Source organism: Tiliqua scincoides, chromosome 16 (assembly GCF_035046505.1).
Source record: "Tiliqua scincoides isolate rTilSci1 chromosome 16, rTilSci1.hap2, whole genome shotgun sequence".
Classification (NCBI taxonomy): domain Eukaryota; kingdom Metazoa; phylum Chordata; class Lepidosauria; order Squamata; family Scincidae; genus Tiliqua; species Tiliqua scincoides.
The window spans coordinates 1,966,006-1,992,958 of record NC_089836.1 but is presented as its reverse complement, the minus strand read 5'-3'; the positions used below and the strand labels follow the sequence as shown (position 1 = coordinate 1,992,958).

The window sequence follows — 26,953 nt, the reverse complement described above, 5'->3', positions numbered from 1 at the left end:
CTGGTTTTAGGCTCTCAAGTACCTGGATTACATATTTACAGGTGTATTTACATTTGAGATGGTTATAAAGGTAAGAATTTCTCTCTTATTTGTCTTGCACATAGTTTTTTTCCCCCCACAGACTTTCCGGGGTTTAAAGAAACAGAATGGGTTCCTTAATGGTCCCTGGGGCATTTGGTGGGCCACTATGAGATACAGGAAGCTTGACTAGATGGGCCTATGGTCTGATTCAGCAGGGCTCTTCTTAGGTTGTATTCAAAAAAACACTCAGGGCCCAAATCTATCCAACTTTCCAGTGATGATGCAGCCATACCAATGGGGAGTGCGGTGGGGGGCAGTCACAGAGGCCTCAAGGTAAGGGAATTTTTCCCCCCTACACTGTGGCTGCATCTGTACTGGAAAGTTGGATATGATTGGGTCATGCTTTAAGACTGTGATCCTGTCCGCACCTTCCTGAGAGTAAGTTTCATTGACTCTAGTAGGGTTTACTGCTGAGCAGACATGCCTAGGATTGTTCTTTCGGTCCCATTGGATGCAAGTTTATCACCACTTAATGTGTCTCGTTCATTTCAATAGCTGTTGGTCCCAACTATGTTTCTTTGGAAACAGCCCAACTGTTGATAATAAAAATCTCATATGTATGAAAATTGGACTCTCCCACCTCAGCAGCAGCTCCCTCTCTCGCCCTTCTGCCCCATTCCCTGCAGCATTCCTTACCCTCTTAGGCCTTCTCTCTCTCCCAGAGCCTTGGCAGAAGCGACACTGCTGAAAGGGCAGCAGTGACAAATTTTCACATGGGCTGGGTAAAGAGCCCCCGTGAGCTTTATGTTTGACACACCTGTTTCATATTGTATTTTCTTGTTCATTTTTTTAGGGAAAAGGCAGGCTAAACATATTTAAAATAAAACACACACACACACACACGAGCTGAGAGGTAGGGAGGGACAAGGTAGGTCTTTGGTAGATAAATATTCTCTGGAGATTACACTCTCCAGTTAATTTCTCAGGTGGGCAAGTGACCAAGGTTAGCCTCTGTCCATTTCTTGGTAGCCACCAGGCCCCATTCCTTTAGCCTCAGCTCTCTCCTGGTACTACAGCAATACCTTGCACTTTCAGGTTAGGGACCAGAGCATGGATGAAGGTCAGAAATGGATGGTTGTCAAAGCACAGCTTTCAAATTTATTTTGGCCAATGAACAATGTAAATAGCTATATAACAGATGCCAACGCATGTACTATAATAAGTGTATAATAATGTGTTTATAATATAATAAATGAAGGTTGATAAGGTTGAAGGATGATGGATAAGAAGGTTGATGGCTGTCATGGAAAGCTGAATGAAACTGGATGAAAGAGGAAAGCATGTGCACAAAATTTGGAATGTGGTTAGAATGCAAAATGGCTAAAAGAGCAAAGCAATAAAAGTCATGGATGCTGAAGTACTGCTGTAAATCTTTTCCACCCATTTAGCAAAAGTTGGCAGTCTTGACATCCCAAAATCACACTGCATGGCATCCTTAGGCCCCCATCTCCAAGGTTCAGTCCTACACAGGGTAGTCCTGTGGCATGAAGCTGGCACCAACTCTTCATACACCTGCCGTGGAAGTCATTGGACACAGAGCTAGAGCAGAAACTCCAAGAAGGACTGTGTTGTCAAAGATTTTTCTGTGTCTGCCCTGGAGAACCTGTTTCCTTCCTGTATCTCTTATGTTTTTCACTTGTGCTTCCTTGGAAGATGATTGACCTGGGCCTGCTGCTTCACCCTGGCTCCTATTTCCGTGACCTGTGGAACATCTTGGATTTTATTGTGGTCAGTGGGGCTCTTGTGGCCTTCGCCTTTTCGTAAGTAGCTTTTCTTTATGGGCTCTGATTTCATGCAATGGAAAGCAGGGCAACACTGAACTTGGAAATGTTGGTGTCTCCACCAGCTCTTTCTTCTTATAAAGTGTTTTTTGAGGTCAGCAGTCCCTTTTTGAAGGTATGACCCTGCGTCTCCATTCTTCATAGTGGAAGAAAGTAGGAAGACTATGCAGAAGCCAGGTTCTTACCACTCTATGGCTGCAATCCTAACCACACTTTCCTGAGAGTAAGCCCCACTGAACAACTTACTTCTGAGTAGACCTGGCCCTTGTGCCCTTTGTAGGTCCTTGTGCCCTTTGTTCAAGACATGTCTCTTCCTGCTGCTGTTATCTTTTCAAAAAGCCAGTCCCTGTCCAGCCCCCATGGAATCCTTAACATAGGCTGGGACTACAACAAAAGCCCCAACGAGCATTTTCTTTCAACTAAGGAACATGTGAATCAGAAGCCCCAAATAGATTCACAAATATTCACTGTTAATGTTTGGGGTGGTTGGAGCTTGCATGGAGAGGTGGCATCTTTTAAATTATCCAAGTTGCAGCAACTGTTACCCTGCACATACTGGATCTCGTCTGATCTTGGAAGCTAAGCAGGGACAGGCCTGGTTAGTACTTGGATGGGAGACCACCTTGGAATACTGGGTGCTGTAGGCTTATACCATAGTCTTTTAAGACTGAAGGTTGCCAACCAACCAGCAAACAAATTTCTAGCAATTATTTGTTGTTCCAGAACTCTCCCTTGGAGAATTTCTTCTGCTACTCCAGTGTGTTTAAAATGATCTCTGAACCTTGCCAGTTCTGGGAATTTACAGTGCAGATCACTCCTGGACAAGATCCCCTGCTATCCCCTGTTCTCCCTAATTGTGATTGGGTTTTCCAACTGCTCTCTGGCAGCCAAGGTTCGGCTGGTGAGCTGGTATCCCCCTGTTTTCTCCCTGTGGTCTGTTTCAGATCATTGCATCGCTTGTCCAATCATCTGAGAGTAAGAGCTAGGTGGGTAGGAGGGCTTGGACAAATTCATGGAGGCTATCACTGGCAACGAGTCACGATGGCTCAGAAGCAGCTTATCTCTGATTACAAGTTGCAGGGGAGCATTGGTGAGAGAGAAGCATGCCTTCCTCTCCTGCTTGTGGACTTCTGAGAGGTGGCTGGTGGGTCACTATGCAAAGCGGAATGCTGGACCTGGTGGGGTCCTTTGGCCCCCTGATCCAGCAGGGTTTCATAGAATCATAGTTGGAACATACCCGCAAGGTCATCTAGCTCAGCCCCCTTCCTTGATTGTCTCTAACAGGTGCCAGATGAGCACCTGTCAAGCAAAGAGCTCAGTGAGGGAGAATCTTCTATGCTGTCATTCTGATTTCAGAGTGGAATTCTCCTAGGGTTTATGATTAGGTTGGGAGCTTGACTTTTCTGCATATCACAGTGTTCAATTAGAGGGAGAATTTTTCCTTGATCCACAGTGGGGTACCACAGTTGACTACCCTGGCATGATGCCTCTTGGATCCCTTCCTGGCCTTCGTCAGGAGCCCAGTCTCAAGGTGCTCCCCATGCTTTACAGGCCCAATGTTTAGGGTCATTTTGGAGATGTGTGTGCTTTGCATGCAGAAATTCCCAGGTTCAGTTGTCTCTAAGAAGGGCTGGGGAAGACCCCTGCCAGGAGAGCTACTGCCAGTCAGTGTAGGTGGTACTGAACTAGGTGGCCCAAGAATCAGACTTTGTACAAAGCAGCTTCCTTTGTTACATTATAAATAATTTTGATAGCCTGATTTATCATATAAAGCAGGTGCGCACTTTGCTGATGCTACACTTTGTTACACTTTTAGCATCTCACTTTGTTGAGCTGCTACAAGACACAACTTGCCCAAGAGCTTTGTGGCTGAGCAGGGATCTCAGCCTGTCGCCCACAGCAAAAGCTAGCCTCCTCGTTCTCTGCAACATGTGAGCAAAAAATTGCATAAGTGACCTTGTACTGGTGGAAACAATTGTTCACCTCACAAGAAAGCTGGCAAGTTGGCAAAGGTTTCCAGGATCTCGTACTGTTGGGCAAATGCTTTGTGTATTTCTGAATATGCCCCCAAGTGGGTGGTTTTCCTGGGTGGTTTTCTAGCAAAGGCCAGCTAATTAGCCACTGTGTGTGTGTGTGTGTGTGTGTGTGTGTGTGTGTGTGTTAATTCCTATGTAATACCAAGACAGTTTGCTTGGCACCTGCAAAAATGCATTATATTATGCTGGTCATGTTGTGTTAGCCAAGTCAATTCCCCTGACCTCATTTATGCTTGAGTAGTGGTTATCCACTTTATGTCTCCTCTGGCAACTTGTCACCTGGAAGCCAGCCCAGTGAGTCAGAAACATGAACTCCTCTAGGGTTGCCAGAACCCTCACTTGTCACTGCATGTGCTATGAACTCTTAGTGAACAAAGATTTTCAACTGTATCCTTCCCAGAATGCACCTCTCCATGTTGGTTTCAAAAATTTTTATACTTCAGTGCTTTCCTGTCTGGGTGACCAGATGTTTTAACCACAAAAGAGGATAAGGTACCACAAAATGTAAGACATCCAAGAAAAATATAGGACATGACAAAATAAAAGCTAAAAACACTTGTTTATACACTATATTATATTACTATATACTATATTTTATAACTATATTACATTATTATTTGTTGTTAGTTTTAAATTTACTAATATTATTAATATTATGTTTTACATGAGGCTAAAACAGAGGACATTACCTGAAAAAAAGAGGACGTCTGGTCACCCTATTCCCAGTCAATTTCCTCATATCAGGAGAATCTCTTTTAAGGAAATAGCTTTTTTAAAAATGCTTGGCTGGTGATGACCATCCTGTCCAGTCATAACTCTGATGCTGGAGAGTTATTTGCTTTCTATGCAGAACTTGTTATTGTGCAGCAAAAATGAGAAAGAGAGAGTTCATATTTTCCACAATTGTAACAGCCCTAAAATGCAGCAAACCTTAAATACCAAATTTGCCTATTAGCTTGCATTGCTAAGGTGAGGAAGGGCTATAAACTTCTGGGTTTCCAAGTACCTCCAGCACATAAGCCATCTTTTCTCCTTCACCAACAATCCCACACGACATTCATAAGAGTGAATCCACATTTTGGACTTAAACTTGGAAACTCGAGAGTTGAACTTGAGCCCAATCCTATCCACACTTTCCTGGGATTGACTCTAATGGGAGTTACTTCTAGAGTAGACATGCTGTAGTGTAGATTGGGCTGTACAAGGAAACAAGAACTAACAAGAAAAGGCCTTGGGCAAGTGAAGCCTGGCAGCATCTGCCCACACTATGCAGCTTGGATATGTCCAATTCAGTATGCTGACATCGGAGCTCCGGACTGCTGCAATTTCTGAAGGCTGTAATTATAACCTCAGTGGCAGGAAATGGAGAGTCTGTTGTCCCTGTCTGTCACTTGAAGGGCAGGTCCAGGTGGCATGTGTGGATCTCAATTCCTGTTTGGTCTGTGAAAAGGGTGGGGTTGGGTGGGATTCCAGGCACATGTTTGGTGTACACCTGCCTTTCTTTCTTACCACTGATTCTGTGTTGTTTCTTTGTCTTCCTCCTGCTGGGATCTCTCTGTAGGAGTTTCATGGGGTAATACATTAGTGTTGTCCTTGCGGCCTTTTTATGCCTGCTTATGCGCACTTGGCCACCATCCGTATTGCATTCATTCCATTGATTGTTTGATCTTTTCATTGCTCAACAATCTTTTCATTGCTCAACAAGGCAAAATTTCCTTTCTTCAACCAGTGGATCTCACGTTGCCCATGTAAGGCCTGTAGCAGGATTGGCAAGATCGCCACAGAGAGCAGGTTGGCCCATAAATGAGGCAGACTGAGGGAGCTGCTGCAGGTAGCAAAAGCGCAAGTTCACAAGCCATCTCTACCCACTTACCTATACTGCTTCTCTGCCAGCTCCCTGGATTTGAGAAGAAGGGAGGAGAGGTGGGCTGGAGCATCTCCAGTTCTCTTGCCTAATCCTCTCTGCTCCTCCACACTTCTCTACATTGGGCCTTCAGTACTGTGGAGATCGCTTTTCTCCTTGCCTCACTGCTGAGCAGTGTGGTCATTTTCCTTTGCACAATGCAACAAATAAATAGGGAGTGTGTGCCGGAAGGTTCTTGCCCTTGCTTTCCAAGCCCAGAAAGAAGTGGGGATGTCGGCATTAGGACTGCAACCCCAGACCTGCTGAAGCTGACATGTTAGATGTTATTAAAAGGAGGCTGGGTTCAAATGCTCAAACTGGCATCACAACCTTCAATTTGAAGGAGAAATTGATTTAAATTGAAAAGTTAACATGTCAGAGAAGGTGAAAACACATTCTACTGCCAGGCAGCCCAGTCTAAATAGCTGCATCCAGTGGGGGATTTGTCTTAAGATTGTCTTAAGACAATCAGGAACTAATCCTTGAGGTGGCCTGTCTTACAACCTCAATATTAAGGTCTCCCTCCTCAGAGACTGCAAATGCATGGCAGACTTGTAGCAGCCCCACCATTTTGTGGGAATGGAAGAAGACATGCCAATTTCAGTGGTGATCCATCCAATTTTGGGGGTTGATAGCTCTTTTTCCAACCAGGCTGCATGAATCTTCCAGGCATCAGGCTGCTCCTTAAAAATCTAAAAAAGCTGAAAAGTTTGAAAATGATTAGATGCAAGAAACCCCTATACTGGGCAATGAATTTCAGTGATAGAAGGCAAATTCCCACCCATCCCGCTTAGGCAACAGAGGACTTTTCTTTTAGGAGGGGCAACAGAAGACCCTTTCCCTCCCAACTCCTGACTCTCGACATGGAAGCAAAGAGCATCCTTCCTGCCAGAAAGGAGCAAGATGTGGAGGCGATGAAATTAAATGCCTGCCCTCTTCCAGATGCACTTTCATCACTCCCACACATCTGCATGGACCACCCAGGGTCTAACATTTGCTTACTGTTTCAGGCATGTAATAGCTGTGAATATTACATGACTCCGCATGGATTGAGCAGCATGACTTCTAAAAATGGGAACCAAGGAATGGTTACAAGACTAAGGGGAGTGTGGATTCTGCTGGAAGGGGACTTCTTGCTTTAGAGGGACACTCCTCCTTGCATTTGATACTTTAGGATGTACATAGTACATCAAACGTCAGAGGAGGGTGGTAAAGGAAGAATGTGCAAGGAAAAATAACGGCTATTTAAAAAACAAAAATTGTCAGTGTGGGGAGAGCACTTTAAGACCCTGTTGAACCCTAACTGTGGCACAATCAAATTTCAAATAGACAAAAGTCCAGCATGTATGCATTTCAGGACCTAATCCTAAGGGGCCGTAGCACTAGCACTGGAGCTCAGCACCAGTCCTGGCTGTTGCATACATGCCATAAGGCAAGTTCGCAGCACCTAGGGAGGAGGGGCTGCTGATGCCAGACAGTGCTGAACCTCAGTGCTGAGAGGAGATGCCCCAGGAGCTCTTGGAGGTAAGTTGCACCACAGGTTTTCAGGGCAGGGGGGAGGCATTCCGGGCCAGATGGTGGAAAGGGGGAGGGGCCAGGGTGGGAGGGGTGCCGGAACCTCAGGATCTTATCCTCCTTGTTGGGACGACACAGAGGTTCACCAGACTGTGTTGGCAAAACAGCCGTGGCAGAATTGAGTAACCCCATTGCGGGACCTGCACCCTTACCCGAGTGTAGGTCTGGGTAAGAAAGGGACAACCCCCCCCCCCAAGAAGGCTGAATCCAAGGGGCTGCAGGGTGCATTTTGGCACCTGGTGGCTCCGCTGGGGATAGGATTGGGCTGCCACAGTTAAATGTTTAAAAAGCCATAAATAGGCTCAAAAACAACAGAGCACTGTTTAGAAGTAGATAGTTTATCTACTTAGGAGGCATAGTTACATCTGATACTTCACGCATCCTGGAAATAATTAGAAGAACATATGGAAATTTAACCACATAGACACCTCTCAAGAAGCACAAAAATTAAAGTTTTTAACAGCCCAATCCTAATCCTAATCCTGGCCTGTCCCATATCCAACACAGGACTGGAGCAGTTGTAGCTCAGCCTGGGACAAGGAGAATTCCTTCCCCTTACCCCCTTACTTACCTGTAATGCCACAGAGGCGCCAATGGGGCTACTCAGATCTGAGCCATCTAAATAGGTGGCAAAGATAAAAGCAGCTCAGAGCTGTTAACCAGGGTGAGGATCCAACACAAGTGCTGGATCCTGGTCCCACCCCCTGCCTGCCATCTGCAACCTTACTGGTTCACCAGTACTTTGGCTCTCATGCCAACTAACCTCAGGCGGTGGTGCTAAACTGCTTTACAGCACTTTTGCAACACATTCGCATCCCTTGCAGTGGCCCAAGGTTGGGATTGTGCCCTAAAACTAGAGTTATTCCTACTTGACTATATGGATGTGAGAACTGGATTCTAAAGAAACGTGACCAACAGAAACGTTTTGCCACCTGCTGTCCACATAAAATTATGAAAGTTTGGTGATGTCAGCAATGGAGAAATAAAGATGTGTAGACCCAAGCCAATGAGCAACTTCCTTCAGTGCTGGTTTTAAAATCTAGTTGCACTGGTTTGGCCATGTGCTGTGCATGAACTACTCCCATCTAGTCAAGCAGATATACAGTGACAAAAGTACTGGAGAAAAGAGAAATACCAAAGATGACAATAACATCCTAGTGGTCTTGAAATAATGCAAAATATGCTTTATCAACTGCTCCACAACTTTGTCAAGATCGCACAAGATGGCTTAATGTCACTGAGTCACGTGACTTAACACTCTATGTTAGTTCAACGGGAACTTGTTTTATAACATGGGCATGGACAACATGTGAAGAGTATGACTCTTTTTGTCCCCACCTCCCTTCATGAAGAACTTCAGCTCTGCTGATGACTTGAGACCCCCTTCCTATCAAAAGCAGATTTCCTATCTCACCTATGTTCTATGAATGGGGACTGATGGCAAGTATATAGGCTCGGCCACTGATGGCAAGCACACCATCCAAGGGCTGGTATCCATGGAGCAGTAGGGTATTTGAGTATTGGTCAGTGTGAAACCTGAAATGCAAGTGCTCTGAGACATTTAGCCTGCAATCCTCTTACATGGGAGCAAGCCTTGTTCAGCTCAGTGAGATGTTCTTCATATGCCCAGGATGGTGCCACTGAATCCATTGAATCAGTATGACATTGGAAAATATGTATGGGGAAAATATATTTTCCCCATTGTAAACAGTTTATGTAAACAGTTTGTAAACAAATGCATTGGTTCTAACTGCTCATCAGTCACTCCAGTGCCTTTGGATTCATTGGCAAGAAGGTGGGAGCAGGTTGACTTCTCACTGAGCAGTTGGGTTGAATTTTGTTTGCATGTGTTTCATGATCTCTCTGCAAGAACGTATAAGGGTTCAAGTCATACATTATTGAAGAACAAACCTGACAATTCAAAGGGAAAAACCTGAAGTGTGCAAGGACCTTCAGTACAGTGGCCTTCAGTATCTACTAAGTTCCACAGACAATGAAACACATGTGATGCCACAATTAGTTGTATGGGGGACAGTTGCAACTGGGAGGTTGCATATGGGAGGTTTTCTGAGAGCCTCCAGCTGCAGGCTCAGCATCCACAGATGTTTAAATAGCACAGATCCAGCACAGATAAGGAGGGCCCACTGTACATGCTACCATGTCTTCGTTCCTTGCGCCTTTCTCATGTGTTTTATATAGAAAGAAGGGTGATTGAGTTTGGTTATGATATGCATCCAAGGAGACCACGGACCCTTTAGTGGGTATTTTCCAAGCAATGGGACTTTTGACAGAGTCCTGCAAGAACCAAAAGCCTTCCTTTGTTGCTCTCCTGCTCTCTCTCTTCCAGAGGAAACAAAGGCAAAGATATCAACACCATTAAGTCCCTGCGCGTGCTAAGGGTCCTTCGGCCTCTGAAGACCATCAAACGTCTGCCCAAGTTGAAGGTAAGACTCATCTTGGGTGGGGGGGTGGAGGGGTGAATTGGGAAGGGTACTAGACACCTCCCTCCCTCTGCTGATCCTTCTCGTCCCTGGGGAAGAGAGCAGAGGAGGAACTCTGGGAGGGGAGCAGTGGTGGCAGTAATGGCCATGTACTGCTGTGTATTTGGCATTTTGTCTGTCAGCCCAGCTGTGGCCAAAAATGGGAAATGGTGTAATTTATTTTTCACATTTTTATACCACCAAGGAGCTCAGGGTGGTGTGGTGGTTGCTTCCCGCTTTTTGTCCTCGTAACAACTGTGAGGTAGGGGAGGCAGAGAGAGAGTGACTAACTCAGATCACCCAGGAAGCTTCATGGCTGAAGATTTGAAACTGGATCTTCCAGGTATAAGTCCAGGTATAAGTCTTCCAGGTATAAGTCCCAACTCCATCCTGGCTGAAATGCAGAGGGAGCCAAATATTTCAAAACTGCCTTTACAGTATTGCAAACACACCGCAGGCCACTGTGGTCCAATGTGAAAAGGTCCAATTACCTTTTCAGGCTTTCAGTGCTACAATCCTAGAGGGAAAGTTTTTTTGACATTTGCATCTTGAGTCCTTTGCAAATGAACTTGAGCCAACATGCGTAGAGTTAGGAGCAAATAGAGCCGTTCCTATTCACTTCCAAGCTTGCTTCTTACTTGTCATGCTGACCCCTAAGTTGGGGAAATCACCATATTTTGTTCAATTTCTCACTCTAGTTAAAGATCTTCCCAAACTGTGGTCCGTGGACCACAAGTGGTCCGCAAGACCTTGTGGAGTGGTCCACAAGGTCTCAGGAAAAAAAGATGATCACCTTCTTTCACTTCCAGTGCCAAGGGAGTGCTACCCCACATACCACTGAAATATTGGCTATGAGTGGTCCCTCTGCCATCTCTGGTAGTCCGTGGGATTGCTTGCCGTGGGATTGCTTGATGCTTTCCCACGGACCATCAGAGAGAGCAGAGAACAGACCAGCCGTAACCACAGCTGGCAATTCCAGTGTCTCATTGTGTGCTCCCCTATGGTCTACCAAATTCAGTCATATTTTTAATGCGCAGGGGTCATAAGGTCCATGACAATTCCAATTTTTGCCTCAGTGGTCTATGTGGAAAAGACCTGCTCTTTCCAAAAGGTGGAAACCACTGCTCTAGTGAGAGTGTTTGGTTCAGATTTAGGGGTGGGAGTGCATATGTGGGAGATACGGAATAAGATTTGGTTTCAGATGACATATTAATCAGGGACGTGGATTTGAGCCACGTACTCTGGGTACTAAACACCACCTCTCTTCTCCCCCCCCCCCCAAACACAGGCCGTCTTTGACTGTGTGGTGAATTCGCTGAAGAACGTCCTGAATATCCTCATTGTTTACATGCTCTTCATGTTCATCTTTGCGGTGATCGCCGTGCAGCTCTTCAAAGGGCGCTTCTTTTACTGCACGGATGAGTCAAAGGATCTGCAGAAGGACTGCAGGTGCTGGAAACACAAGTGAAAACGGAACTCACCCTTTAGCCTTTCCTCAAAAGCAGGCCTTAAGGCCAGCCTGTGTATGAGGCAGACTAAAATGGTCACCTCAGTTTCTCAATGGGTGGGTGGGGGGGGGGTGGCGGGAACCCACCACCAAGTCTCCACTGAAGGCCTCTCGAAGCAACCAGAAGTCACTTTCACAAACCCAGAAGTAAACCAGACATGACTTTCTGGCTGCTTCTGGAGGCCCACAGAGGCCTGATACAGCCTCCAATTGTGGCTAGAGGGCTCCAGTTTGAAGACACAAGGGCAGGTGGGAGGACACACTGGACATTGGGGTCACAACCCACAGGTTGAGAAACCTTGGACTAGAGCATCTTTCTGGGGGAACTAGATTCAATTTTGCAGCAGAAGCTTCTACAAATGTTTGGATTCTTCAGAAGAATCCAAGGCCCAGAGAGGCTAGAAACTAGCAAATTCATTGTGTTTTCTCCTTTCCCCACCATTCTAAGTTTGTATGCACTGGGCTTGTCAACTAAATTAGTCTGCAGGGTGCTGCCATTCTCACGTATCAACATATAGCTTTTCCCTTGTACTAGTACTCCCTTGTACTAGTTTTCTACTTGCGAGGAGTTGTTTGTGTCCTCACAAAGAGCCATGTGATTCAGCCATGTGATTTCACCTGCAGTCTGATTTCATCTGATTTCACCTGCAGTCTGAAGAGATGCAAGATGCAGTTAGCTCATTGTTTATGTATCTCATTTTTATACCTATCTCCAAGGAGCTCAGCTGGTGTTTGTGGTTTCCTCCTTTTTTCCTCATCCCCTGTGAGGTAGGTGAGGCCGAGAATGAGTGACTGGCCCAAGATCATCCAGAAAGCTTTGTGACTGAGCAGGGATTTGAAGTTGGATCTTCCAGCTCCCAAACCACTACACCAGGGGTGCCCAAACCTCCCTGGGGCCACCTGTGGCCCTTGAGGACTCCCAATGTGTCCTTCAGGGAGTCCCCAGTCTTCAATGAGCCTCTGACCCTCTGGAGACTTGCTGGAGCTCTCACTGGCCCAATGCAACTGCTCTCAGCGTGAGGTCGACTGTTTGACCTCCCTGGGATGAGGGCTTCTGTTTGCTGTTTCACATCTGTGATGCAGTAGCAGCAGCAAAGGAAAGGCCAACCTTGCTTTGTACAAGACCTTCATTTATTCATATAAGTTCATCTTTAATATATTTCATTTATGCATGTAAATTTATTCAAATTTTAAATGTAAATTAATTATTTTTTCCCCAGGCCCCTGACACACAGAGATGGTGTGGCCCTCATGCCAAAAACTTTGGACACCCCTGCACGACACCATCCTGGTTCTTTCTACTCTCATGTGTAAACCAGGCATTGCAGCCCATGTTGCAACTGTTTGCATGGCACAATGTTATAGGCCAGCTTCCCATGAGTTTTCAAAGGAAGTGTCTTTCCAAGCAGCCCAGACTTTCCCAGAAGGAGGAGCAGGTGCAACCTACTTCCGCCTGCTTAAGGGTCTCTGTTGGCAGCAATGCCATACCACTGAGCCTCTCTGGTAATGAGATTTCTGTGTGTCATTTGGCCTGCTTGAAATCTGTGTTGTGCTTCTCCTAGGGGGCAGTATCTGGATTATCAGAAGGATGAGGTGGAAGCACAACCCAGGCAATGGAAAAAATATGAATTCCACTACGACAACGTCCTGTGGGCACTGCTGACCCTGTTCACTGTCTCTACAGGGGAGGGTTGGCCAACGTAAGTTGACGCCTTAGGGCCCAATCCTATCTAATTTGCTAGTGCTGGTGCTGTTGTGCCAGTGGGGTGTGAGCTACAAACTGTGGTGGAGGGGCAATCACTGGGGCCTTCTTATAAGGTATGAGAACATGTTCTCCCTTACCATGGAACTGCATTGTGGCTACACCAGAGCTGGAAAGCTGGTTAGGATTGGGCCCTTAGTTGTTCTGGGAGCAGCTCTTTTAATCCCAGTCATAAAAAGGTAGAAGATGAGAGAACGGGGAGGTTGTTTCCTTGCTGGCAAGTCTGCTACTTTTACTGCTCATCGTTACTCATCGTTGAAGAGATCAGAAGCACTAAGGCACGTACCATGTATATTTCTGGCTGAAATTCTCCCAGCTTGATTCCCTGGACAGTTGTTGCTACACGGTTGTCCACTCTTTTCTGACCTAGGCATTTGTTCTGCTTGTGGACGTGTAAGCTTTACAGAACATTTTGTAAGGAAAACAGACACAGAACCTTAAGGCAGGAGGTGCTGGAGATTCAGGGCTAGGTTTGCAAACAAAACATTTAGTCCAGGATCCAAAGCCCACTTCCTGGAGCAACAGTGCAGGGATGCAGACAAGAGTGCACACTCTTATTAATAGGAGCCACTGCTCTTATTAATAACTAAATTACAGTTCTTAATTAAATGCATTCTGCACATTCTTGCCAGATGTTGATGGAATATTTGGCCTGTGGAATATCTAGTCCACAGATACCTTCACAAGGACCTAGGACAGCGGTTCCCAAACTCCTACAATGAAGTTGGGTCCACTCTAAGTTCTGGCAGAGATGGGGCAAGGTAGGGAGATGTTACCTGACAACACTGCAGTGATTGCATCACCATGGGAAACCAGGGTAATTTCAACCTACAGGGGGGAGGGTCACAAAGTGTCCTGACAAGTCCTGTCCTCTCAGCCATCTCTGTGGCAATTGGTTCACTTCTGGCTTGCATTCAGAGCTCCAATCACAAACTGGAAGTCAGCTCTGATTGGAGCTCCATACAGCAGCGGGGAGGCTCACAAAGGGGGCTGTGACCCTCTAGGACCATCTAGGGAAGCTTAACAACCCCCCCCCCAGGTATGTTGAAATGACTCTGGGAATTGCCACAATCACTGTGGTGACGTCGGGGCACCCATTCCTGGACCACACCTCTTAAAAGGGAATGGTCCACTTCTGGTTCTGCAACCCAACAAACAGTTTGGGAACTGCTGAACTAGAATACTCACAGATATAAGACATCCTAGGTGTAAATAAAATCACTACACACCAACCACAAAAAAAAGCATTCCTAGAATTGTGTTTGTTTCATTCACTATTTAAAAGATTCTCACCCTGCCTTTCAGTTCTAAAAACCTCTCGAGGTAATGAATGCACAATTAAAGGAACTGCTGTAAACCAAATTCATTAAAATAACCAATGAGCAGTTAAAAGCAGGACTGAAATCAGCCATTAAATGCTTGATTGAATACAGCAGTTGCCCACTTCAAAGCAGCTGGGGATATCACCTGACAGACACCTTCCTGAAGAGAGTGCACAAGGGTTGGTGCCAACACAGAACAGGCTCTGCTCCTGAGTCCTACCAAATAAAACTTGTGTCAGTAAATGAAGAGGGCCCAGCCTGAGAGGCTGATCGTGAAGCTTGTTTGGATTCACATGGGTGAAGGGAAATTCAGGAAATCTTGGCTCAGAGGATGTAAGTCTTTGAAGTTCAATACCAACTGGATGCAGAAACAAACTGGCAACCGTTGGGACTGGTACAGTATTGTTGTAATGGTATCATGCTGGGCTGCTCCAGTGTGAGCCAGACAGAATCATCGAATCATGGAACCTAAAAAGTCATCTAATCCAACAGTCTAAATCCTCTTAGAGCATCTATAACAGGTGCTTGTCGAGCCTCTGTTTGGAGATCTTCAGTGATATTACCTTTGAGTTTTCCATGCTGAGTCCATTCCCCCTTTCTTCCTCCTCTCCTTGCAGTGTTCTGAAGCATTCTGTTGACGCAACCTATGAGAACCAAGGCCCCAGCCCTGGGTACCGCATGGAGATGTCCATCTTCTACGTGGTGTATTTTGTTGTCTTCCCTTTCTTTTTCGTGAACATCTTTGTGGCACTGATCATTATCACCTTCCAGGAGCAGGGTGACAAAGTGATGTCTGAGTGCAGCCTAGAGAAGAATGAGGTACTGGTATAGATTGCAAATGACTCTTCTCAGTACTACCTAGATGGACGACTATCCAAGGCAGGTCTTGAAAGGCTTTGACTCCCCAGCACTGTTAGGGCCCAATCCAATCCAACATTCCAGTACTGGTGCAGCCGCAATGCAGCCCCGAGATAAGGGAACAAATGTTCCCATTTGTTGGGAACAGTGGCACGGGATGCAGTGGCACAGCTGCACTGGCACTGGAAAATTGGATAGGATTTGGCCCTGAGTCAAATCCTAACTACAGCAATCCCTTGCAGTATTGTCTGGTTAGGGACCAGAGCATGGATGAATATCAAAGCAGAGCCTTAATCAGCTTACAAATTTATTTTTGGCCAGTGAAAAACATCACTAACACATGCATCTGTGTGTGAATAAACAGAAATAAAAGAAATAGAAAGAATAAAAGACACAAGAATGTCATGGAACGTTGTGGAAGGTTGAATGAAGTTGAATGAAATTGGAAAGCGTGTGGACAAAATTTGAAACGTAATAACTGAAAATGGCTGAAAGAGCAAAGTGATGAAAGTCAAATGGATGGAAATCAAGGGATTGCTATACTGTCACCTGAAAGAAGAGGCAAGAACTGGAGCCTCACAGCGTTCTCCCATGCAGATTTTCATCAGCTGAAGAATTGCCAGATGCTCCAGTCTTTGGCTGCAAAGGACAGTGAGCTCTCTGCAGCCCTGGAGACTCCCCTTGCATATCCTGGGCTGCAAGAAGTGATGAGGCAAAAGAGTGGCAGCCCTGCAGTGGGAAGTGGGGTAGCCCCCTTCTGTCTCACTGTTGACCCGTGCATGTGAGAATAGCCCCTTTCCCTATTAATCCAACCTCTCTTTTACCTCTCTTACAGAGAGCCTGCATTGACTTTGCCATCAGTGCCAAGCCACTGACTCGTTACATGCCTCAAAACAGGCAGTCGTTCCAGTACAAGATGTGGAAATTTGTGGTATCTCCCCCCTTCGAATACTTTATAATGGTCATGATTGCCCTCAACACTATTGTGCTGATGATGAAGGTGAGTGGTTTCCGGTCTGGCTTCACTGGCGCAAGAGTCCATGCAGGGCAGTGGGAAACATCATCTTGATCACACAAAGATAATATCTGGAGAATCTCCCTGCCATCTGAGGTGATGTGGATGGTGATGTGAGGCAGAACCTTTTCTGTGGTGGCTGCTCATTTATGGAATTCCCTCCCTGGAGAGGCATGGTGACAGCAATGTTGCACGAGGCAAAAACCTTTGATGTTCTTTCCATATTTAATTTTTTAATTGTACTAACATGGTGTTTCATGCATTGAATGAATACATGAATTCATGCATGAATTGAATGCATTGAACCTTCTTGAGATATGCATTGAAAGGCACCAGGGGGGATCAAAGATTAGCCAGATGGGGGTCAGATGTGGCCTGTAAATGTTTCTTATTCAGCCCTTAGGCTCTCAGCTGCTAAGCAGTGCTGAAGTGTTATGCTAAAGAGGCAGCCCCCACAAAAATTGGGCTCTCCCATATCTTGAAATATGATTTGCATGTTTTCTCTTCTGTCATTTGCAATCCACACAATCTTTTTTTTTTCCTTTCCTGCAAATGTAGTTCTATGATGCCCCAGATCCTTATGAAGAAATGCTGAAATGCCTCAACATCATGTTCACATCCATGTTTTCTTTGGAGTGTGTGCTGAAGATCATTGCCTTTGGAGCGCTGGTAGGATCCTCTACTTATTGTCCTCTCTTGTCCACCATTGTCTCCAGAACTGGGGAATGGACCCAAACGTCTCTTAATTTGAATTCCACCAGCCCCCTCCCTTTTCAGATTGCCATGTTACTTAATTGTGTTTCCAAAATAGGAATGATGTATTGAACATTTTTAAAAATTGAAATTAAGTGGAATTTCCCAATTTTGTACAGTGTTAGAACACAGTGTGCCACTCTCTTTTTCAGTCCATTTCTGTCTCTTATTGATGTGCATGTATGCACTGATTAAGCATTAGACCAGCAATTTTCAATCTTTTTCATCTCATGGCATACTGAGAGCCCAATCCTATCCAACTTTCCAGCTCCGGTATAGCCACAATGCAGCCCCATGGTAAGGTAATGCAGCCCCATTGAGAAGGCCCCAGTGACTGCCCCTCCACCACAGGATGCAGTGTGCACCCCCTCTGGCACAACTGCACCAGCACTGGAATGTTGGATAGGATTGGGCCCTGACAAGGCACTAAAATTGTCAAGGCACATCATCAGGTTTTTGATAATTGATAATTGCCAGGGCACACCATGCTGCCAATGGGGGCTTCACATCCTCATTGGCCCTACTAATAAATGACCTTCCCTCAAATTCCTGTGGCATACTCACGGCACAACAGTGGCTGCAGTAGACAATAGCACTGGTGATGCTGTTGATTCCTCTCTGACAGTATTTATGGATAAGACCACACACTTTGCCTGCTTCAGAAAGAATCTTGAAACCTTTGTTTTGGTTGCAAAGCCCACCATATATTAGTGGCTGAATTTAGCCTGTTGAATATTTAAATTGTCTTGCAGAATTATTTCCGTGATGCCTGGAACATCTTTGATTTTGTCACGGTCTTGGGAAGTATAACTGATATTTTAGTCACAGAGATTGCGGTGAGTACAGATTCTGTAAATGTGGATTTATTGCCTTGCCAAGCGCTGGCAAAAAACCAAACAAACTTCCTGAAGTCTGGGAATTGCCATAAAAACCTATTTTCTGATTTGCATTCCCAGAGGACTGGAGTCTCATCTGTGAAGCTGATCTTCTGCAATTTACAGGCATGTAGATTTAGGGTAAACAGGAGGAAGAACTTCCTGTCAAGAGCAGCTGAGGAAGTTGCTTACCAAGGAATCTCCTAGGGAGACAAAACAGTAACCCTAAACCAGGGGAAGGTGGGGCAGCAGGCTGATGTGTTCAATGATTCAGCCTGAGATTGTGCCCCGTTGGCTTTGTGGATAGCATGGATTAACCATAGCTTGGCCATGGTTAATGTCCATTAACTATGGCTAATATTGCGTTTCCTGGAGGAGTCTGGGATGGCATTCTAGGAGCCTGGATACAACAGTCTGGCTTCCTCCTCCAGTCATAATGAAGGGCATGGCAATGGGATTTTTTTTACAGAACTGGAGGATAACCAAAAGAGCCAGAGGCCAAATGAGCCAGAGGCCAGAGCCATGAGGCTGAGTGAAGTGGATGTCTCAAGAAGTAATTAGTGGAAAGCAAGGCCCTCTCTCTGCTTCACCTCCTTCACAGTTGTTCCTCCCTGAAAGCAAATGGAAGAAGGGAATGGAGCAGAAGAGAAAGAGGGAAGCAGGTTTCTGAAGCTCTACTCCTTTTCCTCTGCATTTCCTCTTTCACTCCATCCCCTTTTCCTTTTCAGGGGAGAAGTGGTTGAGGCAGGGGTTGGCACACTGCTGAGTAAAAGCCCGTGTTGAATAGTCTTTTATACTCAGACATGCCCCGTCCAATCTCTTAATGCTAATTTAAGGAACAATGATACATTGTGGTCCACTTCAAACCATGGTTCCTTGGCCCAGATGAACACCAAAAACCAAACAATCCTTTTTTTTTGCTTTTCCTGAGGACTAGAGCTGCAAAATAAGAATCCTGGCTTTGTTAAACCATGGTTCTGTGTGTTGTCAGAACCTGGGAGCTGTGATTTCCTATGGATTACAAACCAGGATCAGTGCATCCTGGCTTACAAACCAGGATCGGGGGGGTTAGTGTGCAGGCTCCTCCCTCATCCAGATCACATTCACAAGCTGAACTGTACTGTCTTTTAGGTATTTTGAAGAACTGTCACTTGGCAGGAGGATTTCTTTCTCTTGACCTCCTGCCACTGTCTAGGGTCTGTGTAGCCTTTTTTGTGTTTGTTGTTCTCCAGACACTCCTGAAACCTCTCACTATTCCTGCAAATTAACAGAACTGGAGGCTTTAGAGCTGCCTTGCTTGACTTTTCAAATAGCAGCAAATGGCAGCAGGAGGCTTGGGGGAGGGAAACAGATGCTCCAGATCTCTCACCGTTTGCCTCATTCCAGATCAGGTCCCCTTCCCCCAACAGCTGCTATCCTCCCCCCCCAGGAGAAAACCTTTCATTGACACCCATGCAAGCTTTCTCCTGGGCGGATAGATTGGACCTAGATTGGAACAGTGGAGTATTTTGAATACTGGTGTATTTTGGTGTATTTTGAATCCACGTGCATGCAAAACATCCAAGCATGCAGCCTCCAATGACATAATCGGTTTGTCAATTTATTAGATAGGCTGAGATAACAGACATAACTAATCCAGCTTTCTGTATCTCACAGTGGCCCAACAGATGCCTCAGGGAGCACTCAAGACAACAAGAGACCTCCCTCCTGGTGCTGTCCCTTGCACCTGGCATTCTGAAATATTCTACTTCTAGAACCAGGAGGTTACACATAGTCATCATGGTCTGTAACCAGTGATGGTCTTTTCCTCCATCAATATGTCCAATTCCCTTTTAAGGACATTTAGGCCAGATAAGATGTATCTCGATGTCTTTAAAAGGGAATTGGACATATTTCTAGAGGAAGAGTCCATTGTAGGTTACAAGCCATAATGGGCATGTGCAACCTGATTTTAGAAGTAGGCTGTCTCTGAATGCCAGATGCAAAGGAGGGCCCCAGGATGGAGGCCTCCTATTGTCTTGTGTGCTCCCTGAGGCACCTATGGACCACTTTGAGAGATACAGGAAGTTGGACTAGATGGGCCTTTGGCCTGATCCAGCAGGGCTCTTTAGATGTTCTTATGTTCCCATGGTAATACAACGCCAAGCATTACCAATCAGAAATTGCAGCCAGGTAAAATATGACTGAGAATTAAGGTTGCCCTTTTAGGGCGCAATCAGCACTGGCAAACTGCCCTTTTAGGGCGCAAACAATCACTTTCTAGCACTGGCATAATGGTGCCAATGGGACATGTGCTGCATCCTGCAGTTTGGTGTCACTCACGGACACAAGGGCAATGTCAGTCACTCACTGACATAGGCGCAATGCAGCTCTGAGGTAAAAGAACAAACATTCCCTTACTTTGTGAGTGACACCCAACTGCACTAACATAAGGAGTTAGGATTGCGCCCTTAGTTACCTTAATGGCTTATCTGTGAGACAGAACCCTGTTCTGTGCAGGCAGGCCAGGTTTTATAAGGCCTTTGGCTCATGGCCCATTCAGGTTCTGTACATGGACCTCTGTGGACCCAAGTTTTCACTCAGTTCCTACAGCCTATCTTCACCTCCTTTCCTGATTACAACACTCAGGGGTAAGGGAAAAGTTAACCACCTATGATGTATTACTAGGGAATGAAGCCAGGAACATCAAATTAAAATATAAAAGTCATTTTCAAAGAATTTCACACACCCTTGACATCCACGAGATCCACGAAATATACACAGATATATTTGGGGTATGTAGTTCCCTCAGGCTTGCACTTTGATTGTTAATTGTGAAACAGATTTCAGGATTGCTGCCAGGGAGAAACATCTGAGAATTTTTCAGCATGTTTCTCTAAGATAAGTGACGTTTCTTGCAGGGGGTAGGCTTCTGCAGACCAAAAATCTTTCCTGCCCCTTTTTTCTCAGTGACCAATCAGGTGCCCACAGGAAGCTCACCAGGAGGATGCAAATACCACAGCTGTGCTTCAATGCTTGCTCCAATAACTGCTTCTGAGCATGGAGGTTCCATTTCATGACTAACATCTTTTCCTCCTCGATGAACTCATCCAATCCCTTTTTGGAGCTATTTAAGCCTGTGGCCATAACCATATCCTGGGGCAATGAATGGCTTGTGCAATGACTACATAGTGGTTCCATCAACAGGTTTTTCCCAGGCAGAAATAATGACATTTTAATCATTTATCATAATGATATTTTTACAGCCCAATCCACTCATGTGTGTGCTACCTGGGCCAATGGCTATCTCAAACATGCCACAAGGCATGATGGCCAGAAGGGGAGAAGTGCCCATTGGGATACTCAGGTGCCACTGAGCCTCACCGGTAGCAGAAGCAGCTGGAGAAGTGAATGGTAAACCTGAATGGTAAACTCCACCTGGCGGAGAGGCATTGCTAGGCAAGGAGGAGTGCGGAAGGAAGGCAGGGAGGGTCAAAACTGGGTAGGAAGGGAGGTGGCTCGGGCCCAGGATTGGGGCAGGACAGAGATCCTGCTACTGGAACCTATCCCCACTCCCAAGACTCCAAACCTGACATGGATCGCCTCAGCTCTGTGGCAGTGATTGAGCTGGCACAGATCCGAGTAGACGTGTCAGGGCTGTGGGGGCAACACAGTGTAAGGGAACAGATGCTCCCAAGGAGACCTCCAACTGCTTCTCCTGCCCTGCAGGTTAGGCAATAGCATATAATTGGGCCCTTAATCTGTTTTTTCACCAGAAGAATGTTGTAATTCAATCAGAAAGTGTCCAAGGATATTTGTGTCCTGGACAATTGTGTCCTGGTCAAATTCATCCTAGTCATTTGTGGACATTCATATCTGGATATTTGCATCCCAGAGTCCCACTATAACTGGGCAACAAACCCCATGTTATATATGCTGACCCTACTTGTGTGATTTAAATATACATCTAATATCAATATACATACATTGGGGCACTGTCTGGGACACTGTCTGGGGACAGCAAAAAGAACAGATGCAAATGTCCAATGCCTGGACACAATGGTCCTTTCATTTTTTTAAACTGTTGAAATACACTGGCATTTTCTGGAAGAAAGTTCTTCTTATCAGGGAAGGCAGCATGTCCCAGAGGGTGCAGCTCTTCCCATTTCCATTGCTCTCTCTTCCTTGGTTGAGTGAATTTAGACCATGTGCCTCCCTTCTGTATGGTCTTCGCTGGTCTTGATTATTTTTGCACTTTACTGTGCAGAGGGACTAACTTGTGAGGACTTTGGCAAATTCAAGGGAAGGTGGAACTGCCTGATCTCCCTGACGGGAGAGATTCTGGAGCCAGGCTCTGCCTCTGACAGAAGGGCTTTCCTCGAGCCTGGGAAAGCAGCTCACCTGGCTCTCCTCCAACTTTTCTTCCAGCAGCTCAGAATGCAAAGGAGTAAAGATAAAAGGAAAAGGAAAATGTGATTTGCTTTCATTTGGTTTCCAAGTGGTGTCCTACGTCATCTCCTTTGTGAATGCTTCAAATCCTTTCTTTTTATTTCTGCAGGCAAGGGGAAAAATTTTTGTCAGTTTTCCCCTCATGTCAAGCTGATTCATAGGAAAGGCTGCAAGTTTTATACCTTTGAAATAAGCAAATTAATTGTTCAGAGAGAATGTGCAACCTGCAAAGCCTTTCAGTGATGGGCCTGAAACCCACAAACACACGTGAGAAACAAAATGCTAGAGACTGAAGTCACTGAGGCCACACTTGCAAGCAGTCAGACCCATTGGGCACATGGATGTCAGTGAGGCATGTGGTCCAGAGCAGTCATAGGTCAAGTTTCAGGAATGACAGTCAATAGTCAAGTGACCAGAGGTTGGTAACTTAGTTTGAGATGGGCAAGGAGGAAAGGAAGGTTCAACAAACTTGGATAAGTCAAGAAACCTATAGCTGCAATTATTCTTACCACTGAGTCACTCAAACTGTGTGATCCAAATCTGGAGGCAGTAGCCATTCTGTTAGGCCAGCAGGAGCCTGCTGGGCCTGATGATCTCCTCGTTTAATTGGGCCAACAAGCAGCAGTACCCTTTCTAGCCATTATCAGGGTGGTGCTATGGAGCAGTAACTCTCAGGCCAGTGATCTTCCTCCATTCACAAGCTGCCCATCCTCTAGCTGCTCAGTACAGAGTCCTTACTCAAGCTAGATGAGCAAAAGAGATTCTAGGGAAACAGGTGTGATCAGCCTAGTGCATCATATGAATTGATCTCCAATTTTGAAGATATTTTATTTATTTTTCACATTTTATACCAACCTTCCTCCAAGGAGCTCAGGGTGGTGTGGTGGTTGCTTCCCTCCTTTTGACTTCACAACCCACTGAGGAAGGAGAGGCTGAGAGATAGTGCCTGACCCAAGATCACCCAGAGTGGCTGAGCAGGGATTTGAACCTGGATCGTCCAGGTCTAAATAGCTCCCAAATGTTTGCTTTGGAAGACCTGTGACTTTCATGTTCAAGGCCATAGTCCTGTGCACACTTTCTTGGGATCATGCCCCATTGAACACAATGGGACTTAGGTCCAAGTAGACATACATAGGAGTGCACTGAGTAGCATAGCCGAGGGGGGACCTCAGTATTACAGGGGGCGGCAATGCCTATCCTATCCCCCTCATTCACCCCCGCATCACTTCTGAATGCAACTGGAGCTCTGGCACACCTTTCTAGCTACACTAAGAGTTAACTTGCAGACATTTTTTCCAGAACATTGGGAGCCTATCAGGTTTTGGTTTCTTTGTCTAAGCTCCATTTAGAGAATGGACTGCAGTGATCCCAAAACTACTTCCTTTGATTATAGAAACTACAGACCTTAGCTGAGAACCTGGGCCATGCAAAAAATGTTTTCAATTGGGTGCTGCAGCTCCTAAGGCTGGCCTTGCCTATGACATGTTCCCATTATTCTTCCCCCCACCCCCACTTTTGTTTTTGCTATCTAAACTGTAGGATTTGGAAGCTTGCCTTTTGACTCAACAAAAACATTCTGGATCTAATAGCCATACAGTTATTAATACAGTTAGTTACAGTTAGTTAATAGATCTAATTAACTGTTAAATACAGTTCTAATTAACTAATAGCCATACAGTTCCCTTCTTGGTTCTCCACCCTCGTTCCAGCTCTGAAAAACCTCTCTGTACCTGCGGGGTCACATCACTGTTGGTCTTTGCAGAGCATCTCATCCCATGGGCCCGACACACCAATGTCCTTTCTGTCCTATGGGCTGATCTGGGGTTGAACATGGAAATCTAATTGACTTGCCCACATCGCTATGTGGGTGCAAGAGAACCCATTCCTGTGAATCAGGCGTAAGCAAATTAAGTGGGGGGACGTCTGCAAACAAATGACTCTGGGAGCTGACATGTCCAACCTTTGCCTGGGAATAATAAAAAGAACAGATTGAACCTGAACAGTGTTTGTGAAGTGTCTCTTGATTTGCATTACAAAATGGAATGCAAATGGGTGGATGTCCTGTGTTTCCTTCTAGGGTCTGATCATTACTAGAAATTCACCTTGTGTAAAAAGCAAGTGTGTGTGTGTGTGTTTTTCCCTGTATGACTTTCAGTACTCCTGTTCTCTGCTTTTCTCAATGACTCATTTTCTCTTCTTTTTTTTATTTTTTCTCCCCTTCCTGCTGAATCACGCCATCCAATCAACAACATACAATGCGAAATCCCATGTCTCCGTCTGTATGTTGCACGCCTGATGCTCGCCATTAAACAAAAACTCAAATCTCTAAAAAAAAAAACCAAACAAATCGCCAAACTTGTAATTAACTTTGCAAATATTCTCCCATGAAAACATCACATATAGGACAGGGTTGGTTTCACTGAATTTTTTTGTCATAACTAGCGCGAGTTCTTGCTTTTAATTTTTTTCCCCCTCTTCCTTTTGTTGCTTCACTTCTCTCTGACCTTGTTTGAGATTTTTGAATGCATGGGTGGAAAAAAGAAGCTTCCCTGTCTGTTTGCATGGTGGATACGCTTGTGCTGTCCTCTTTCCGTTAGCTAATTGGTAACCAGATGCTAACCATCATGCTCAATAGTTCCTTCTTTCACTCCTTGTCTTTCTCTAACAAAGAGATGGGAAACTCAAGCCTGTATTTCTTTGGGTCTTTTGTTTATTAATGCTGTATTCCACAGATGCCAAAGTCCATACTGGAGTTTGCACCCACAGTGTGAACAGGTCCCCATTCCCAAGGAGCTTGCAACTGAAACACACGGCAGATAGAGCAGCAGAAAGAGGAATTAATTCTCAACAACCCCTAAGAATAGAACTAGATCCAAGGGAGACAAACTGCATCAGGAAGAGATTGAAGGAAAATTTGGGAGCGGAACAGATTTCCAAGGGAGGCGGTGGATTCTCCCTCACTGGAGATCTTCAATCAGAGGCTGGACAGGCACCTGCTGGAGATGCAGTAGGCGGGGGGGGGGGTGTTGGACTAGATGACCTTGTGTGTCCCCTCCAAAACTATGATTCTAACTGGAGAAGGGATTTGAAGAAAAGGTGGAGGTGACACCACACATCTTCCAAGAGGTAGTTCCACATGGGGGGGGGCGGCAATGTGGAGGCAGTAAGGGAGTGTTAAAACTTTAAAAAGTCTGCTGTAACATTGTGAGACTGAGAAAATTCTGTCAGTCTGTTCCATACCAAGCTTCAAAAAAACAATCATTACTCAATGCTAGCCTGTGAGTTGGTACACTGGAATGATCCAGGCTTATGCACACTGATGTATGGGCAAGCTTTCTTGTACAGAAAGGGGACTTACTTCTGAGTAAATATACATTGGGTTGCACTGTATGAGACTGAGCTGTGAATCTGGACTTTGTTGGTTCCAGTCTCATCTCAGCAACCTTAAATTAGTCAGCAACCTTACTCAAGCCATCCCATCACTACCTCAGGGCCCAATCCTATCCAATTTTCCAGTGCCGGTGCTGCTGTGCCAATGGGGTATGCACCCTATATTGGGGAGGCAGTCACATAGCTTCTTCAAGGTATGGGAACTTTCGTTCCCTTACTTCAGGGCTGCACAGCAGCTGCACCAGTGCTGGAAAGTTGGATAGGATTGGGCCCTCAGTCTTCCCCATCTGCAATATGATTATAGTATTTCACAGCCTGTGAAACTGACAGAAAAACTTTTTTCCAAAATTTGTGGTGGTTTTATATGAAGCTGGGGTGCCAATTCTAAAAACAGCATTGGTTTTGCCCTATTTTGTCTCATTTGGAAGATAAGGCATAACCTTCTTAGGGCCCAATCCTATCCAATTTTCCAGTGCCGGTGCAGTTGTGCCCATGGGGCATGTACTGAATCCCATGGTGGGGGAGCAGTCATAGAGATCTTCTTAAGGTATAGGAACATTTGTTCCCTTACCATGGGGCTGTATTGCAGTTGCACTAGTGCTGGAAAGTTGGATAGGATTGGGCCCTTTGTGGAGCAGCTTCCTTGTGAGGAAGCCATGGGCATAGGCACTGCTTGAATCGTTCACTGAGTCTATGCAGTATCTCCGAAATTAGACATGATAGGGCAATATGGATGCCATTTTTGGAAATAGCTCCCCAAATATACACAGCAATAGATCTAACCTTTATGACAGCAAAATATGTGTTGGCCTGTGTAACAGCCTTGTAAGGATTGTGCCATGACACGTCACACTTTGACCACTAAAAAAAATGCTGTATGAAGGCTATTATATGTATTTATTTTTCATATTTCTCTACTGCCCTTTCTTCAAAGAGCTCAGGGTGGTATACATAGTTCCTCCCCTCTGTCTTCAAAACCACCCTGTAAGGTAAGTAAGACTAAAAAAGAGTGACTGGTCCAAGTTCGTCAGGAAGCTTCACAGCTTCACAGCTGAGCAGGGATTTGAACCTGGATCTTCCAGGTCTAAAACCAACTCCTGAACTACTACACCATCCTGATTCTCTATCTCTGCCCCCCCCCATCAAATTGGTAAGCCTCAGTGAGGGACTGTTACATGAACTAAAAT

General features: G+C 45.4%; 1 protein-coding gene across 1 annotated transcript in view; it reads left to right on the top strand.

Moving 5' to 3' along the window:
- Nucleotides 1–26,953, top strand: part of CACNA1B (calcium voltage-gated channel subunit alpha1 B) — a 198,956-nt gene that overhangs the window by 129,001 nt on the left and 43,002 nt on the right. Inside the window, exons 23-31 of the mRNA XM_066610860.1 lie at nt 11–70; nt 1,735–1,841; nt 9,724–9,820; nt 11,145–11,305; nt 12,926–13,063; nt 15,065–15,266; nt 16,141–16,305; nt 16,879–16,989; nt 17,826–17,909. Coding sequence (XP_066466957.1) covers nt 11–70; nt 1,735–1,841; nt 9,724–9,820; nt 11,145–11,305; nt 12,926–13,063; nt 15,065–15,266; nt 16,141–16,305; nt 16,879–16,989; nt 17,826–17,909 — 1,125 coding nt within the window. The remainder of the gene's footprint in view (nt 1–10; nt 71–1,734; nt 1,842–9,723; nt 9,821–11,144; nt 11,306–12,925; nt 13,064–15,064; nt 15,267–16,140; nt 16,306–16,878; nt 16,990–17,825; nt 17,910–26,953) is intronic.